This window comes from Colias philodice, chromosome 20 (assembly GCF_061535455.1).
Source record: "Colias philodice isolate Cphi_HAF_F1 chromosome 20, ilColPhil1 Martin Lab GWU primary, whole genome shotgun sequence".
Taxonomy (NCBI): Eukaryota; Metazoa; Arthropoda; class Insecta; order Lepidoptera; family Pieridae; genus Colias; species Colias philodice.
Window position 1 is genome coordinate 4,921,119 of NC_143105.1, and position 20,379 is coordinate 4,941,497.

General features: G+C 31.3%; 3 protein-coding genes and 1 long non-coding RNA gene across 4 annotated transcripts; 2 read left to right on the forward strand and 2 right to left on the reverse strand.

Annotated features, from left to right (window-relative positions):
- Window positions 1-450: 450 nt before the first annotated feature.
- On the reverse strand, window positions 451-3,977 carry Gr63a (Gustatory receptor 63a). The gene is made up of 5 exons (XM_089707798.1): window positions 3,355-3,977; window positions 2,158-2,415; window positions 1,118-1,396; window positions 839-1,000; window positions 451-645 (listed from the first exon to the last, which is right to left on the reverse strand). Exons 1-5 carry the CDS (start codon window positions 3,886-3,888, stop codon window positions 451-453), a joined length of 1,428 nt encoding a protein of 475 aa, XP_089563924.1. The 5' UTR covers window positions 3,889-3,977.
- A 6,068-nt stretch (window positions 3,978-10,045) lies between these two features.
- On the reverse strand, window positions 10,046-11,475 carry LOC149479408 (uncharacterized). The gene is made up of 2 exons (XM_089708007.1): window positions 10,663-11,475; window positions 10,046-10,497 (listed from the first exon to the last, which is right to left on the reverse strand). Exons 1-2 carry the CDS (start codon window positions 11,416-11,418, stop codon window positions 10,081-10,083), a joined length of 1,173 nt encoding a protein of 390 aa, XP_089564133.1. The 5' UTR covers window positions 11,419-11,475; the 3' UTR covers window positions 10,046-10,080.
- A 3,844-nt stretch (window positions 11,476-15,319) lies between these two features.
- LOC149479409 (uncharacterized) lies at window positions 15,320-16,310 on the forward strand. The gene is made up of 3 exons (XR_016317273.1): window positions 15,320-15,494; window positions 15,990-16,144; window positions 16,230-16,310. It is a non-coding gene; the product is annotated as an uncharacterized LOC149479409 (long non-coding RNA).
- Window positions 16,311-17,928: 1,618 nt separating this feature from the next.
- On the forward strand, window positions 17,929-19,452 carry LOC149479410 (uncharacterized). The gene is made up of 2 exons (XM_089708211.1): window positions 17,929-18,805; window positions 18,880-19,452. The coding sequence occupies exons 1-2, from the start codon at window positions 18,041-18,043 to the stop codon at window positions 19,306-19,308; spliced, it is 1,194 nt and encodes a 397-aa protein (XP_089564337.1). The 5' UTR covers window positions 17,929-18,040; the 3' UTR covers window positions 19,309-19,452.
- Window positions 19,453-20,379: the final 927 nt, after the last annotated feature.

Here is a 20,379-nt window from a genome sequence, read left to right on the forward strand (position 1 = left end):
TGATAAAATACACTCGGGTACTTTAAAAAGGTTTTATTTTATCTATTAAAATTCCTAAATAATATTTAATTACCTAACAACTTATTTGAGTCTGCATACATAAAATTAAAATCTAACAAAATTACTGTAGTTTTAATTTTAATATCAAATTTAATACATATTAGGTATATTACTATGCTATGCATCTATTTCTCTAACTTAATAATTACATAATATACAATACAAAATTCTTATTTAACACACACTTAAGTACCTACAGAAGATAAGAAAAAGAAAAGAGAAAAACATATAAGATAAGCTTGTACACGTGTTAAATAGGCGGCCTTATCGCTTTCAAGCGATCTCTGCCAGGCAACCTTTGGAAAGGATTATACTAATATATATAATTAGTATATTATAGTTTAATACTATAATATACTAATTTATGGGTTGTTATAAGAGTTGTACTGACTAATTCTTCTTTTTTTTCTTTGCTAAAGTAGTGAGTATCGTCGTTGCGATTGTCGTAGTAGTTGTTATTTCGTCAACAATTCCACTGGTTGCCTGTTCATCCATCTCATCGGATTCCATAGCTTGACTATCATCAGGAATGCTAATTTGAAATTGTAGTAGCACCACAAGATACGTCACCATTGTAGCTAGGAGCTAAAAGCAATTTAAATATATTAAGATTCAGCTTGAGGTACAATACAATCACTTTTGGATGGTCTTCTTGTAGGTATATATTTTGTACGTAATTGGTAGCAGAAAATTGGCAAATTTTCGCCTAGGTATATAATTATAGGTACATTCGTAAGTTCTAAATAACATTTTTATTTATTTTTATTGAGTGTTTTACCGATTTAAAAAGGTTCCGATTGACATCAAAGAATCCTCCAAGGCTTATTTGAGAGGGATTCATTTCAGTTGCCCTCAGGAACATATTCACCTCCGTTTGGGCATCTGTGTTCATCCAGGATAGTTCAACCATGAGCAGTTTCTTTTGGAAGTTTGTACGTACCTAAATACAATAAATTTTAATGAATAATTTTCTAAATTTTTTAATCAATTTTTTTTAAATTCAAAAGTTCTACTTCTATTTACTACAGGCTGATAAATTAAAATGTTTATAACTTACATTATGTGATGCATAATGCGCCTCGTCACAGATAAAAAATAACAAAAAAATACTGCAGCAAGCCGTCAACGCCAGGCCAATATCCTTTGTACCAAATCCCTCGGATATTTGACTCAGCAGCCCGTAAATAGACAGAGTGATAATTAGGAAAAGATAAAGATTGACGAAAGTAAAAGTATAACAATTGGCTATGCCTGTGTCCCGAGATAATTTGCTTAGTCTCAACCATAAAGCGCGATATTCAGCGACCTTTCCTGCCGGTCCAATGTGACGGAGAGCCTGGAAATAGGTATAGGTATTATTCTTAGAATTCTATTCTTTATATACAATAATAATAAAGTTAAAAACTATTATAGTAAACTGTCGCAGGCCAATTGTTAACCCTCTTGTTTATTGTATAAGCTTATATGTATGTATGTATATTTATGTATGTATATATATATATGTATGTGTCCTTATATATATATTATATATTATATACATTATATTATCTGTGCAAGTATATAATATTTATAATACAGGTATATGTGTATGTATTTACTATGTAGTTATAGTATATAAATATTATTCTGATTCATGCACTTTTATTTATTATGCACCACCATGATTAAGTTAACTATTTTCCTCGACTTTTTTGGGTTGCCTGGTAGAGATCGCTGCCAGCGATAAGGCCGCCTACTGTACATTGATTAATTTATTGTTAAGTTTATAAAATGTATCATATCTGGTGTACAATAAAGTATTTTTCATTCATTCATTCATTCATAATATCCCCACATTGCCCCGGTACTTCTTTATACTGACCATAAGCTCGAAGAAGTATTGTGTGAGCATAGTGTTAGGATAGTGAGATTCGTAGAGATCGCTACGAGTTACGGCTACGTAACCTTAACTTTTTCAACTCAAATACGATTTTCAAATAAAGATATTTACTTCTCTTTCTTCTTCTCTATCATAAAATATCTAGTCATGTGCGAATAAAGAGACATAAATAAAAAAAAAAAACTATAATGTCAAAATATAAAGTATAGGTACGTTACCTGTTGAAAGTCTTCGGCGAGAACATTAGCACACACGCTCAACGCCTCACATAAAAGATACCAATATCCACCCAATATATATGTTAACACTTCAAGAAATATATAAGGTAGGATTTGCATCATTTTGAAGTGAACCATCGTAACATGAGTGATAATAACTGATGTTGTAGACAATATAGGAATAATAGTCGCAATAGCGAGAGCTTTTTTGTAAAGTTTTATAGGAAGAACTCGACCGGACAAAGCTTTGTAGGCTAACTGCAAACAAATACACAGAATATTGTCTAGTTAATATTATAACACTTGCTTTAAATTACTATGAAACTAGTATTTTATTTAATCGTAGAATGAACCAAGCGAGCGAATCGGTAGGCCTAAGGGTAGGCCGCAGTAAATCTATTAATAAAATATTTATGGATGGGTTTGTTTGTCCTAAGTAGGTATGTACTTAAAGCTTAATTTAAAAAGGAAAAATCTAGCAATTAAGATTAGTATCAATTAATTAAAAAACAATGAACAGTGATATTATACTAATCTAAGTGGCCATACCATTACCATTGTTAATTAAATTATCTTTACCCGAGTTTTTTAAATATGAGCGTAAAAGTCATATTTCAGTTTTGAATTACATATTCAAAAGAATAAGTAGATATTTAAATTATTGTCGTACTTTAATTAAGTAGTTAAGTAGAATTCTTCCTCTTTTAACTCAGGTGTATTCTTATAATAATTATATGATGATTGTTCCTTTAACTCCTCGAGGAGCATAGGGCCTCAGTAAACTTTTTCCAGTCACGTCGATTTTGGGCTTTTGCTTTGACTTCTTGCCACGACAGGCCGATAATAATTATATACCCTAAGATTAAAGGATTATGGTAAAGATCCGACTCTTTCGGGATGATTTTGTCTTTGAATAATTAAAGCACAATGGGGAAAATATTTTTTGTATCCTAAACATCGAAATATAATGTCAAAAGGATTGCTTTACGATGGCACAAGAAAAACATTACTTAACTTTTTTCCTTTGTTGATATCTAGGCCAAAAGGCCAGCTGTTAAGGTGAGAAAAGGTCTGCAAAACTAACATTACAATGGTCTTTGTGAGCTTGATATATGTTACGTCATTGTACAGAATAATAATGGTGAGTGGCCTTAAATGAAAATTAATGGTACCTATACTTGTAAATACTTCATTTACCTCGAAACTAACCCATCCGTTTAGAGTCTCTGCAATTTTACGCGTCTCGTACCACATTATTGGGATCACCAGCATAGGGAAAAGATATACCGTGAAAAGGTATTCTATTACAGCCTCCTCAAATTTGCCTTCAGCCGTTCGCAAGATTTGCACTTTGTGTAGGGAAAGATAAAGAACGTATCCGACCAAACAAATGTATATAACCATAGAATAGAGCATTGAGGGTGATGCAATCTGAAATTGGTTTAAGCCTGCCGTTGGTCTCGTGAGCGGCAATATCCCCATAATACGCAGCAGGGTAAAGACGGGCTTTATATTTTCGTAGACAATGTCCTTGTAGATTTCCGGAATAATTAGGTTATCTTTAATTGGCACTATAGAATTCTTTGAAGCCGGTCTTAAATATGGGGATTGAGCTGGAGTTACGTCCAAGAAAATTATTTTATTTCTCGATTTATCCTCCATTCGCGGAGGAAAACCATTAGGTACAGATATTGTTGTTGGAAATAAAGAATTACTCGCATAAAGAGACATTTCGGGTGAAATTAAATATTTTTAAGTCTTCGCTTTGTTAGAAATCGGAAAAAGAAACCTTTTGAATTGAATTTGTTAGACAGAATGAATGTAATGGTCGGCACCTGACTAAAATGGCGTACCCTAATATTTCAATGCTTGACAAGATGATTGTGGCCACGTAAGCACGTTTTCATAAAAGTTTAAGTGCGTTCTTCACCTTGAAATAGACCTTGTAGGAAAATGTAAGGGCAAGTGTAAAGAGTTTACATTGTTAAGTAAACAAACCTAATGCATTTCCGTATATGAAAATCAAGGTTCATAAAAAAAATATATAATATAAAGGTAGTCCTTTTCTGGAAATTATGTTCTAGTTCCACTGTACGTTTGAATATAAAATACGTGAATTTAGCGATACATATCAGATACTTTAAAAAGGCGAACACGGAACAACAGTTTTTGTTTCAATTTAACATCAATTAATCATTGTTTTACAAACATATATTGAATGAAGAACTCATTTTTCCTTGGTGACCCTCAAGCCTAGCCTTGTAGTAGGCTTGGCGTAGTGAAATATTAAGTTCCCACCAAAAATTCATCGAATTAACCAATCGAAAATTACATATGTATACTTAGATACGTTATGAAATGGTACCTACTTAAAATTCGGTAGGTATAACGGTAATTTATTACCTACACAAAATTACTACATATAAATTAAGAAATGCTATCTAACAAAATATAAAAAGTTATAAGGGAGGATATTATGCTGCTACTGATGGGAGTTTAGGAATAATTGAATGCAAACTCAAACATATATTATTTTGTTCTTTAAATGAAGTTTTTATTAAGTGGTGTACTGTTTGTCGTTAAATTACCTATGCAATAATATAAAACTGCTAGTTCAATAGGTATTTAGTACCTATATACTTAGTCATACAGTTCTCCAACACCTTAATGTGTATAATAATTCATCTAGATTCAATCTCTAGACGAACATTTGGAGTTTATAGCCTAGTTGATAGCAATAGTAAAACGTATCGGTAATAAAACGTGTAAACTAATTATTACCCCTTATTTCGAATAATAATGTTATCCATAAAAGCTCGTTGTAATTAAATCTCGTGAAAAAATACAGAAATGACAATATGAATGAATCGGCAAATTAAAGATTTATCCACGAGTATTTACTTCATTCTGAATATCGGATAATCGGATACAAGCAGGAGCCTTCAATAAAAAGCAATAAAAAGTTTATCACGGGTATAAGAGTGGAATAAAATATGACGTTTTATAGGACACCTGCTCCGCAATACATAAAGTGCGTACTCGTATCGACAAATGAACGTCAGGGAATACAATTTTATGGGCCATAAACAGCGAGGTGTCATAAATGAAACCGCAGAACCTCGCACTTTTGTAGTGGACTCAATGATTCAGTCATCAAATAAACACATGGGCATGGGGGTAGGTACCTATATATATTTTTATTCTACAATTGAAATGGCTGTCTTTCTCATGTTTTGAGGGTCAATGTCGAATCTGAATCCACATGAATGAATAATCCAAGAAACCTAACGAATATTGAATCCCTTAAAATATTTCAGGGAAACTAGCGAGGGCAGCGTAATCAGAGACGAAACACTTATAAACAAGCCCCAGGAAAGCTATTTAATTGCTAGATGGAGCTCGCAAAATGTTTTCATTACACTGCATCTTGTCAATTTATGTTCGATTAAGCTAGCGCGATGCTAGCAAATTTAATTCTAAGCTGTGTAAAAGAGCCTTACTACTTAATTGCTCTTAAAATAGTTTAGAGCTAACTATTGCGTCAAAGCTGAAGGATTGCTTGTAAATATTGGATTTAGATTAGCGGTTAGCCGTAATGACGCTAGGTATTGCCATTTGCTTAGTATATTTTTTTAATCTTGATTAAATTTTCTATAATATAATGTGAGCCTTTATTTTCAAAGTAGGTAATATTTATAATGATAATAATTAATACAATTTTGCAGGTGTAGCAAAATCCTCTGAAATTATATTTTACGGGTTTTTATATTGAAAATATAGAGATAATAAAGAGGTGAAGAAATATTGATATAATTTTAAACGAACTTATGTAGGGTCTTTCTTTTCACGTACTTAGAAATTGTTACAATACCCAATTACTGTTGGCTTTTAATACAAATGGGAAGTGCTTATCTTGCCGCAGTCACAGTTCACTAGTAGAACTTCTTGTGTACGATTTCGGAAGATACAATTATTAGTAAAGTTCATTTGAACTTGTACTCAGTGCTTCAGACTGCAGTGTATGTATAATATGATTAGTCGCTAACTTCTCTGAGTAAATTTCAATTATTACTGCTTGTCTTGTATTTGTGTAACATATTTAATTTAATAAGAAAAAATATCACCCAGACCTAATAGTACCTAGTAATAAATATCTAATATCTAATGTACCTACCTTATCTCATACCTTTTACAAAACTGTTACATTAATTTTTCATGTTAATAACTTCTAATATTAGCTCTAATTTTGAATACTATGTCTATACATTAGAACCGTTTTCATCTTTAGAAACTTTCATAATATACATTTCAGTTAGCGTGATTGCCTTAGCACGAATATTATATAAATATATAAATGTTTCCTGCCGTCGGATCCAACGTCTCCAATATCCGGCTCCTAGTTTAATCTTGGATGAATAACATGGCACTAAGTTTCAAATTAAGTACATAACGATCTCTCGCTTCGTGTTACCTTGTGTGCCCAGGGTTACCAGTCAAAATATACAAAAAACCTTTATATTATCTCATAACCACTGCTGACTTCACTGTAAGCAAAGTGAAAGAAAATATTTTAATTATTACTTTTTATATTGGTTTTGCATATCGCCTCGTTTTTTTTCTAGTTAACTAGATACCTGTATATATATGTAATAAATTGACAAAGGTAGGGGAGACCGAGGGGAGTTGAAACAATTTTCACGTTTTATTTGATATAACTCATACTATTATCAGAAATCTTATGGTACTGGTATCATTCGATAGGTTATTCTATACACTTCCGAATGGTTAGCATAAATAAACGGTAAGCGTTAAAGATGGTGGTTAAAAATTGACTTAATCGTAACAAGTCAACTTGTTTCAATTCCCCTCATACCGAGGTAAGATGAAACAGAGGTCGAGGAGAGTTGAAACATAATGAATTTGGGGATTAATAGAAGCTGCAAAATAAAAATGATGATTTAATTCAAAGGTTTTAATTAAAACTTATATTTTCTTTTATAAGTAATCAACGACTTTTATAAGTAATATTTTCATGACATTTCAGTCAAGTAGGTCTAATACAAATAATAAACACCTAAATAACCAAAAATTAACATGCGTAACATCAATTATAATCAGTCAAATCAACAAAATGTTTTACATTTTTATAAAACTAAATCTTTGACATAAAATAGTTAATAATCAGTCGTTTTTTAAGTATGTATTACAATCAGTACCTACTATAAACTATTTAAGGAACAATAATCTACAAAATGTCAAAGACAAAGTTCTCCACCAGCACAAGTTTCATGAGCCCACAATTGGCATTTCAAACATTGAGCCCACTTTTCTTTGGATCTGTTATTTGAATATGATTCCATACAGCAAATACAACAGGATTCCTCTTCTACTTCATCACTATCTTCGTTTCTGGACAACCTTAACCTTTTTAGTTTTACAGCCTGGTTTTAAACTTATTCTTGCTTTAGTTCATCCAGTAGGCATGCTTAAACAAATAAACTCATTAAATCAACAATAAAATCCGATAATCTTCGTACTTTTTAGCTATAATCAGATATTAAATTGAAAACAAGGAGAGTTGAAACAGTCTGTTTCAAATCACCTCGGTGAGAAAAAACCTCCCAATTTTTATTCAAATCACGACCAAGCAGTAGATACACAGAAATCAAATTTACCAAGTATATTTCAAGAATCAATAGATAATAAGTTTTTAAAACGTAAATAACTCAACCCAAAAAACAATACCAATATTAAAGTACGAGCATCGTAAAAAATCATGAAATACTTACTTTTTACGATTTTCGGCACATGTCATTCAGAACTACACAACTGCACAACTGACGTCATCGGCATGAACTGACGCGATAGCTGGTGGCGGGAGTTGGTTAAAAAAGACGTTGCCAGATCGCTAACAGTTTTAAGTTCGGAGAAATCGAGACTGTTTCAACTCACCTTTGTTTCAAAACCCCTCGGTCTCCCCTATTTTGTGTTTTTAATTATTATCTAAACGAAATAAGTAATGACGACATTGTTTAAAGCAACATTTTTGAAAAAATTGTATAAAATCTGAAACGAATGCTTAAAAATGTTCTGTCTGGTAGCCCTGTATACACGTAACTACTTTTAAGTGCATCCAATACCTTGGCAATAGACGCTCTATGATCATATTGTTATACTGATGAAGTACGTTTTATTGATATTGTCTGGATTCGAGAAGTTTCTTTTAACTATTCTGACAATGTTTCTTTCAGTCTAAATTAGGTTGAACAACTTTCATAGTAAACTAGATTCAGACAGCCTTAGCAGACAGCGTCTTTGTTCGCTTGTTACCCAAAGAAAATAAAGATTTGTATAGAAATAGTTTATAGAAGTCTTATAAATGACATTATTATAGCCAGTCCTACCCGATTGTACTTTTATAGAAGTTTCAATACTAATTTTAGAATATATTTCAAACTTCTTATTCAATTTATATTGAGAACTATTGAGGAGGCAATATATACCTTATATATACCTAGATTACCCGAAACACTGACACAAAATTTCGGGTAATTTGTAACAGGATGGCGGTTCCACAGGGGTCTTAGTACGCAATGACAAAAAGAAAAATGATGGTCAGACGCTGCAGATACCGGATACCTTAAGATACTGTAATATTTTATATTAGAGAATCTTAACATAAAATATTATAGTATCTTCACCGTGTGTGACGCGCTTAAGTTGATAAATTATTATTTATATGACACTATTAGATTTCTTTTCTTTTTACCTAATTAATCCATGTTTTTGTTCCCTACATACATATAGCGTGATAGCAAAGTAATCCTAAGTAAATTAATAAAAACTAAAGAAAGGTATATACCTATTTCTTTCTTAAAATATATAATATGATAATAATTTGGGAATTCCTGGGTTATCATTGTCTAAACTCTAATTTATTTTCATATCAAGGCAGCAGCTTAAAAGGCAAATCGCCGAACAGTTGAAACCACAGAGTTGAAACCGTATCAAAAATTAACTTAAATTTGTATTTATTTAATTATAAATTGTTAAATAATATTTGATGTTCGTTATCGATTTTAAAGTTAGCACAAATTTCATTAGAGCAGACGGGAATGTCGTTATGAATATTCATTGCCCGCGCAACCAATGCAAGTCGTATTATCTACCAAAATCGACTTTACAGATTCACCAAATTTGCTTTCGAACTGATTTATAATCTACATTTCAATATTTTAGCAGTCACCCAGCAGTGGAATAACGTAATATTCATTGTATTTTCTACCAATGTTAATCTAACAAATTGAAAAACATTAATTTGTTAAGATTTTTTAATTCAAATCGGTAACAGACATCGCATTGGAAATGTAATATGCCAATTTTGAAGTCCCGTGTTATTTGTGCGAATCGGTCGTACAATATTAAATTAAATTAAGTAATATTTCGGGTTTTTAATAAGGGATACCTTACGGAAACATGCATACGAGTATTTGCGACATGTAATAGAGAGAAGTTGCAGTCCCATACGCACGTGTTATAAAGGACAAAATTGGAATGGCTTTCACCATGGACCAATTTGGTCCATGCTTACACGATTTCGCGATCCGAGCAAATAGATGGGTTTAAATGTCGTACAGAAAGGGGTAGGTTGTCCAATTAGTTAGTATTCATCACTGGATCATCCGTTTCATCTTCGGTAACCTTGAGCCTATGTTGGCGACGTGATGTGACTCCCTTAATACTAGAATTTACTCTTCAAATTTAGAGGTAGCCGCTAATGTCACGTACCTATCACTGAATGTTTTTATTAATCTTATCTTAATTATATATTTAAATGCAAGAAATATATTACAAGTAGTATATGTATAGATATATATAAATTACTTTTTTAATAGTATATTTTTGATGTATTATGCATTGGTATCAAATATCAATAGTAATGTAACCAAGCCTTTCCAAATCGTCAATGGCGCTTCTTATCGTCTCTGTGAATTTTAAAATGGCTACATTTTTGTCCGTTTTGTTTTTACTTAACAAAAGGGTTTCTTCTTCCAATCCATACCACAAGGCAAAGCCCATAAACGATGTAATTAAACAGTTTTCAGCCACAACGTTTAGATCGTGTTGGAAATCATCACTATACGATTTGGCTAGATTTTCATTGATAGGAGCGAGGATATCAGCAACAGCTTCGATGTATGTAGTCATTAATACTTCATAATGATTTGACCTGGTCGTTCCATCGGTGCTTACAAGGATAAAACTTAAAAAGTCCTGCGAAGGGCTCAAGAAGCGTAGAGTTTGAAAATCAATTATACAGGCTTCGTCGGGTTTATCTTCCTAAAAAAATCATTAATTACTGATTAATGAAAAATGTTTACTAATAATGTTTAAACAATCATTATTTTCAGGTTATGAAATGATATTACGAATTACATAATGATTAATGTCACGTTAAGGAATAAGTAATTATAGTAATAAGTACAGTAGAATGTAGAATCTTACCTTATATTTGAATAAAATGTTTTCCTTCCAATAATCCCCGTGTCCACATATCAATCGGCGTGCTTTTTGAAAGCTATCCAAACGGACACTGGAATATCTGGATATCAAACCCTTGAGATATTTTTCGTACTTGGTACCACTGAAGTATTTATGATGATTCTTTAAAGCCAATTTCAAAGATATATTCAATTCTACAGGGTCTGTGTCTGTGTACGGAGCTATTACATTATTAATATCAGACACATTACCTTTTTCTACTAATATCAAGGCAATAGCATGAAATTTTGCAAGCGCTTTCAAAGCCACAACTAAATGATCAAAATCAAGAAACCTTTGACCTGTATATCTTCGGTAACCTTCAAAGGTCATATCTTGTAAAACTATAACTTGCTTCTCTGGATCTAAATCAGTATAATAACAATTCGGTATTAAGCCATCCATATTCACAACAGATAAATTACAAAACTTGGGACGTAAAACGGTGTAGAGGAAGATCTCTGCTTCAAATAAATATTTGAAAACTTGTTTCATTCTTCTTTCAACATTGTTCGGAGTAATTTTAATTAATAAATGAAGTGTTAGATCATCTTCAGATTTGTCAGTTTTAGTGCCGTTTATTGTGGCGGGAACTAAAACACCGAAGTAATTTTCAATTGCATCCATGCTATTTTTGCATGTATATCTCCATCTTTTTAAATTGCTTTTCTTCGCTACCTCACTTAGAATATCGTTGAGACGATCTTCGGGGATATACATATTATTAAGATGAAGTTACCCACTCCTTATTCATTGATGTTTAAATCACTATTGTTAGAAATAATCATTTCAATGCAAGTAAATATAATTAACCTGCATAATATAGGTAATGCGAAAGTTTACTCTAGATAACCACCATGCTACGTGATAAAATGAAATGTAGCAAATAGCAATATGTACATGAGGTTTTCATTTATAAATAAATGTGTAATAAGTATATCTGTTACCGGCCAAACCTAATTTCAGGACAAACTAGTTTTGCCTAGGCCAAATTAGTTCATCCTAAGACCAATATGATAAATCACTTCAGGTTAGGCCATAGGTACTAGTTTAGCCTAAAACAAGTACGCATTCACCCAGGATAGACTACTCTGTAATCCTAAGAGCCACCAAAGCACACCGTATAATAATATTAATAATTGAGATACATAAAATTTTTGACAGCTCAAAGTGTAGACGTAGGTAGTTATAATAATCGATTCTATCAGTGATTGTATTAACTTTCATCCATTACTTTTAACGACATGATATCTTAATAATTTTAATAAGTATGATTTTTTTTCCAATTATTAAGGAGTATTTCTTGTTCAGTTTATAGTCTAGGATTCCACCGCAGCAAAAGTTTGGTTTTAGCAAAAAAAACTGTGAACGCATTAATCCTGCAGCTGCGGTGGGATCCATGGACCAATATCATGGTGGGATCTTATACAATTACTTGATTCCAATATATACATTTACATAAGATTTTGATCGCTCGAAGTGAAGTAATAATAATCGCTATTGAGATTGATTGTATTAGGAGTACAGTGAAATTAGTCTCGAGAAATTTTTGCATATGTAGTGGTGTGTATATTACTCAGATCTTAGAGCGCGTTTCCATTATATCGTTCTAGCCTATACAAAAATGTTTCAATATCCTAACATTACTATTTAATTTTATACTTATCCCTAGCAATACTCTGATTTATGTTTTAAAGAAAATGGTTTTGAACTTTTGACTTTATAAAAAAATATAATATATCATTCAATTTTACGTCCTTGAGCCAATGACAAGGCGAATACCGTGAAACAATAAAATATCTTGTTCATAATAATTTGTTTCGTAATTAATATTTGACCATAATAATTACGAAACAAAACAAATAAATAAATCGTCACTTGATAGTGGAAAGTGGAAACACGCACAAAACCAGAATAAACCAGTTTACGCTGTCCGCAGGTGCCTCGTGCAGTCCGGCGTCAGTCGCTTGGTACCGTTAGAACATAAAGCACACATTTCATTCGAAAATTATAATTATTACGTAGTTTAATTGTTAAATTTTGTATTTGTTGATTGTTGTTATTGTTGTTATTGTTTGTTATTAAAGTGAAACTTTTATTACATCGTCTCAAACTTTTTGGTCTGTGTAGCGCATGTCGCGTGTATCGCGGCTGCCGAGTAGGTATACCTACTCGGCAGCCGACCGTCACGCGACATGCGCTACACAAAGCAGTGTTCGGAACCGTTCGAACAGTTTCACTTTTACCGTGGTTTACATTTTTGGCCGGAGAACACCTAATTCATACACGTCTTCACTGAAGTAAAAATCGGCACTGCTTGTAATGTTTGGAACTAATAAAATATTATCTAATAATACTAATATTATATACTTGAATAAAAACTAAAAATAAAATGTTGTTTTTTTTTTATTTGCTGACCATACACTACTACAAACGCAAAAATTTCTCCAAGCTAATTTACCTGTACCATAATTATTGTTAGTACCATTAGTTTTAACGGCAAATTATTATATTTTAATAAACAAGATTATTTTCCAATTAGAGTGTTTTATTTATTTTACCAGTAATAATTAAAATTTAATACTTAAAATACTTTATGAATGAATGAATGAATGATTTTATTAAATTTTAATTATTACTGGTAAAATAAATAAACACTCTCTAATCGGAAAATAATCTTGTTTATTAAAATATAATAATTTGCCGTTAAAACGAAACAATCTCACTAGCGATTATTCTTCACTTCATGAATGAATGAATTTAATAAAATACCTTTATTTTATTCAATAATGTTTGCCTTTCCAGGTAAATGTTTAGACAAGGCCATACCAGTTTATTCTGGGTGTGTGCGCACTTATATCAGGATGAACTAGTTTGGCCTAGCCTAAACTAATTTCTCCTATTGGGGCTAGGTCGAACTAGTTTAGCCTAGGTTAAAACTAGTTTGTCCTGAAATCGGGTTTGGCCGGTAACATATTATCGAATTCAATTATTATTTATATTCCTATCAATTATATTTTAATTATTTGCTCATAACCACGTCTTTGTTTGTTATTTCTAGTAAAGTTTATTATTATGATAATAAAACGTGTCACGTTTAATTATATTACATTTTATAGATTGAGTCACTATCTTACTACTTACCAAGCAAAGTATGAAATTGTTATCGAAAAATTAAAACCTACGGCGTAAAAAATCTTACAATCTCGCCCTTTCGTGAAGTTGGTTAATTTTAGGCAAAATAAATAAATATTTATTGTAGGAAAAATTGAAGTTATATATTTTCATTAATTTTATTAGCAAAACTATTGACCAAAGCGGCTCCTTATCCCCAATAAAAAATAACCATGTAACTTTATGTCTCATAAATAATTCCCTTGTTTGTTGACCGACAATCCAGATAATCCTCGTAGTAAGTGCCTTTAGCTGCGGGATCCTGTTGTTTTCCTAAGGAAAGCTGTAGCATTGTGGACTCGACACGAATCGAACTTTCTGTGTACTTACATAAAACATAACTCATAATTTTATTTTTTATTTGAGAAAAAAAAAATGTTTCATTGACGCAAGAGCACGCATAATGTAGTACTTCTGTGAGTTAATATGTCTCAATAATTGCAGAAAAACGGTTTAAAACTCAGTACTTAGTTTGTTGTAAAACAAATTGTAATTCAAACAAACAAATTCCTTAAATTCATTATTAATATAAGTAGATACGGATGTTATCTATGTTATGTGCTTTGTCTAGTATCAACTTAAATAATACCTATAATTTTATGATATTTTGATTTGAATGCCTTGTAAATATCTTGAGTTATCGGAATTGAAACGACAAATAAACATTGAGGTAGGTATATTTCTTAGGTTAGTATCTGATATAATGTTGGTATCTTGTAGGTATTATAACAATAATTCTCTAAAGAGATTTTGGATAAGATACACTGGATACCAAATTAACAACAAGTCTTTTAGTTGGTTTTGTACTATAGACGAACTTTAAAAAATCTCGCAGCATTAATTATTGGTTTACCATCATAGCAGATTTTATAATTTCAAAAGCCTAGACTTTAGACACTAACGATCGATGCAATAGAACACTGAGAAAAAAAATTTCGGCGTAATTAATAACAATGTTATTAAATTGCGTTATTATCAAATTTTATCAATCCCTATGTATTTTTAATGAAAACTACAAAAAATTTAATTTCAAGTACAGTTTGTTAATTTCGTAATATAATACCAATAAACGGGTTTTATTAAATGTCGAAATTAATATTCTTTACTTGGGATTGTAGGATTTTACATGTATTAATAAATATTCCTTGAATTTGTAGGTACTGTACTAATATCAAAAGGTACAGATTAGTTATGATTATAAAAGAGTTTTACTAAAATGACCGATTACAAAAAACTATAATATCTAATATGGCATTTCTTATTTCTATAATTCGTGAACTTGTAATTAGAACTAGTTTTATTTTTCCCTCAAGAAGTAAACTATTATTTGTCATTATAGTTATGGCTTTTAGTGTTTATATATACCATTTATTGGAATTAGTAAAGTTTACTAGTACCTAACAAGATACATGCCTACTATGATCTGCCGACGGCCGGAGCCGCCGGGACGTTGCTGCTCAATTGCTCATTTGCTTAGCGTCAGTGAGCGCACGTGTGTTTAACACACAAGTGAAAATAATTTGTGCAGTGCAAAAACAATTGAATGACTCGAATAAGAGAATACTCATGGATCAATTAACCAGTGAGGTGGGGATTGCAGAAGTATGTAACCCAATTTCGTGGTAAGTACCTAATCAAACTACATAAGTAGATAATTAGAAGCTAGATAGTTTTATTTATTCTTTGCACCCCAGAACACAGTACCAAACTATTCTTTGTCAGAACAGTCGATGTATTAATGTTCATAATATTACCTTATTCATACTTAAAGTAATTTGGTATATTGCGTTGTCTAGATGGAAGAGTGGATTCTGGAACACTCAGAATTTTAACCAACGATGAAATAAGTCAGTTGATCAGTAAACTAAAACCGTTCACTATTTCATACTAAATGTAGGAGAGTGTTTAATGTAAAATTTTCGGATACTTCACGTTCTATTTTAAAAAAAGTTATTATTAATGCCATTTTACTCATTAGGTTAAGTACTTTCGATATCAATTTAAAGATTTTTGATGCAATCGCCTGTGCACACTTAACGATTACACCCTGTAGATATGATGTAGGTACACTTATGGTCTTCTTTTAGTCATCATTCAAATCAGTGTTATTATTTTAGGTTCTGAAAACTTTGAAGTCGTCGATTGATGGTAGAGCAGTTGCGTAGTCGTGGAATTATCGAGAGGGCCCGTTCACATTCCTTGACAAGAACATCATCTTCGTCATCGAATTCTGATGTAGCTCCATTAATACGATTGCCAGCAGCATCAGCAGGTATGTATATTTTAATGAAAAGCGAGTTTGTTTACTTTTACGGGTATTGCTGTTTTCAATTTAAATGATAAATGATTCCTTTCAGAATCCGACGAAGAATTAAGGGAGAAAGTCGCATGGCTGCGGAATTCCTTAGAGCCGTAGCACCTAGTGGAAGAGAAGTGGGTGGCTACAGCGGCATTGAGACTGAATACAAACTACTTGGCTGTTGTTGCCTAAAAACTAAAAAAACTAAAAATTCAGCATCGGTTGGGCAAGTTGTTTGTTCTAAAATTATGTTGTCAATGATTATTTTTTGGTTAATTAGAATAAAGTTGTTTCAGAAAATATCAAATTTTATTTATTATGTCCACCTATCTGCAAATTTTCTGATTTCGAACAATTTTGCTCTATTACTTATCTGAACAATTTTAAAAAACAATAAAGTTTTGAATTACATTAGTTATTAGAGCTTCGTATAATAAAAAGAAAGTTGATCGAAATCATCAATATGTAAAAGTAATTAGTAACGTTACTATACTTATACCGCTAAATTTAAATACCCAAAAAAACTTTTGGAGGAGAATCTGCACATGAATATGAACAAATTTAATTATAGGACCGACTCTAAAAGCACAAATGTTAAGTAAAAAACATGATTGTTTCTCGCGCTTTTTGGAGTCGGTTCCATAGTTAAACTTGTTCATATTCATGTGTAGATTCTCCTCCAAAAGTTTTTTTGGGTATTTAAATTTAGCGGTATAAGTATAGTAACGTTATCAATTACTATTAAACAGAATACTAGAAATTATATCACACCTCAATGAATTTCAATAAAAGATATTAATTACAAGTCAAAATTTTAATAGGGCCTATAAAAAAATACTGGTTATAACATCACTGCGTTATTATTTCCACACATTAAATTGTGAATCCTAGTCACAAGATTCTTAAGACAAGTAACAAGAGTAGTAAAACCCAAGAAAAAAAGTACTAAGAATAAAAAATATATTACGTGTAACCAATATTTATGTTATTGGCCTTAATAAAAACATATTAACAGAAAGTATGTTGGATTACTTGCACTTAATAAACTTTACTCGTTATTAGTAAACAGGCATTTTTATTCCAAATAAACTTGGATTTTTGGCGTCAGTAAATGCAATAAGTAAAACTCGTTTGTAGCCGTTAGAGAACTTTAATTGTCCTAGGATTGATATGAATTTTATTAGTTATTAATATTTTTTATTGAATTTTTTTCTCAGTGAAGTAGGTACAGAATTTAGATACCTAATTTTAACAGATAGTTCGATCGATTCACGGTTCGCAAGCGAAATGGTGATCTTTGAATACAGTTTTTAAAGTGAAACTTTTATTACATCGTCTCAAACTTTTTGGTCTGTGTAGCGCATGTCGCGTGACGGTCGAACCGTACGATAATTATCGTACAAATACGATAATTTTGTGCCTAAGTTTCACTTTTACCTACCGTGGTTTCATAAAACCACACAACATTTTTTTTTAAATATCGATATGTATTTTAGTAGGGAGCTATGGATAAAATTTTCTATGATTTACATTATTAAGAGTACTCTCTCTCCCACACTCTCCCGACGTGGCATTACAAATTTTGATCCTGTATATTATATAGTGTGAATTTTAGAAATAAATACGCCAATGCGTCTAGACCATATTTTTTGGATGGAATTTTAAGATTGCGACTGAAAGACTTGTATTCATCTCTGGATGAATAAATTATTAAAAAAAAATATTATTTACATGTCACAGGTGAATGACAGCTGACGTAGTGTCATGTTTCAAAAATTTCAAAACACAACGCGCTAGGATTAGGATTTGTTGATGAATTTTTGAATTTGATAATTTGAAAAAAAGTGGAAGTTTATATAAAAAGAAACTATGGAAAGTATAAACGAGGAGTATATCAAAAATATATTAGAATGTGTTGTAATTGACTCCAAAATAGAAAACTGGAAATATGAGAAAGAAACCTTCGTAAATATTGCGCAAAATTATTTTGGAGTTATCATTCCTATTTCTTTAGTCGGCCGCAATCAAAAGGGAGAAGTAGTTTTAAATCTTGTTTTAAAATTAGCTCCAACAGATGAGAGATATCGTGTAAGCGGTGCTGTAACAATATTTTTTGCGAAGGAAATTTTTGTATATTCCTCTGTCCTACCAAAGTACCAAGATATTCAGAATAACATATCTGGTTTATTAGGATTCGTCGTGCCAAAATGTTATTATTTAAATAATGATTATTGTAAGGAAGCTGTTGTTATGCAAAATATGTGCACGGAAGGTTATCACCCATTCACTAAAGATGTATTTTTGGATATAGAACACTTGCTTTTATCAGTGAAATGTTTGGCACAGTTTCATGCTCTTTCGTTTATTCTAAGGGAGAAAGAGGCAGCTTTATATGAAACCGCAAAAAGTACATGTGTCCCCTTGAATAGGGAAAATAACAAGCGATTTATGGATATATTGAAGGATAGGTTGAATAAAGGTTTTATTAAGTTATCTAATACTCAATATGCGGCATTATTTAAAAGATTAGAAACAGAGTGTGAAAATTTTGCTGAAGCCATGTATAACTCTGTAAATGAAACATGCTTATGCCATGGAGATATATGGAAAGAAAATTTACTTTTCAAATATATGGTAAATTACATTCTTACTTTCATCATATTTATTGTAATTAAAAAATGTATAATGCTTTGTAATTTTTATTATAGGATGGCCACCCAATCTCTGTTTGTATGATAGACTATCAAACAACAAGAATGTCGAGTCCAGCGTTTGATGTCCTCTACTTAATTATGACAGGTTCTACATCACAATTTCGGAGTCAGCATTTCAAACAACTATTGGATACATATTTCCAAACTTTAGAAGATATTCTGCTTGAAGCCAATGTGCCAAATGGATATTCTAGGCAATTGTTTGAAGAAGACTTGAAAACAGTTGGACCAGCATGTTTTTGTATAGCTAATACTGCAATATGGTTATCTAGTGGTTTACAGCAGGAAGGACATGTAAGAAGTAAAATTGTATTGGAAACGAAACAAGACCAAGAAACAGCTGTGAAAGTATATAAAAATAGAGTTAAGGATATTATTGATGATCTAAATAGTTATGGCTTTTTAAATGTGCCAATGCTTTGATATATTTTTAAAGGATCTTTTTTGTAAATAAGATGATAATGTTTTATTTCATATGGGATATTTTTATTTTTTATATATGGTATTGTTGAAAATTATGAAGTATATTGTTTGTTATTGTTTTGTTAATGCATGATATTAAAAAAAACTTTTACTATAGTTGTCAATTTTTATTTACCCAAAGATATTTCAAAAATGCAAAATGCTCCTTAGTTATTAATTAAATGATCATAATATTATATAATATTATGGTAATGTTAATATCTAGTTCAAAATGCTAAAGAGGAAAGAATTTTTTTCTCAAGTCTCAAAATTAATTTATCAGTTGAAAATTTATTTTTTTCTAAGTGTTACCATGGACTAATAAATATATGTGTTACCACAGAAAAAGTAGCTGTGATTAATAGCAATAGGTGGTCATGTGTTGGTAAATTTCGTAATATTTGGCTATAAATAATAAATACTACTTAGCAATATAAATTATAAACATGGTCCCTAGCCCGTGAGTCTGCATTAGTGTATGTTATAAATATAAGTGATATAAAATCTTGCTTTTCCTCTATATTACGCCTCACAAACTTAAAATCATAATAGGTAGGTATGTAAAATAAACACCCTATATTAACCTACGTGATGCAATAAGCAACGTCATACAAATTTCCACTCAAAATTAACCCGGTCCTTCATATTCGATAGAGCTTGAAGGCTGAAGCTCAAAGCGGTCTCATGAGATAAATCTATGGAAATCAATTAAGCGAATTTATTACATTCTACTATGTACTTAAAGCGAGATGATCCAGCAGACTTTACACAAGGTTTTCATCCGAGTCCACAAATCAAAGGGGTTTAAAATCATCGCTGAGCATTAAAACACTTCGTAGAAATAAACGCTGGACCAGTTTAATCCCTTGAATTGATAATGCAAATTCTTCCACGTTCCCACTTGCAGCTGCTATATTCACGAATTGTATTATTACTGTTTAACTATTTTCAATAGAGTTTAATATAGTGGATGATCTTATTTTATTACCTGAAAGAAAATAAAACTATTCATTTAAAATGGTAAATGGTAGG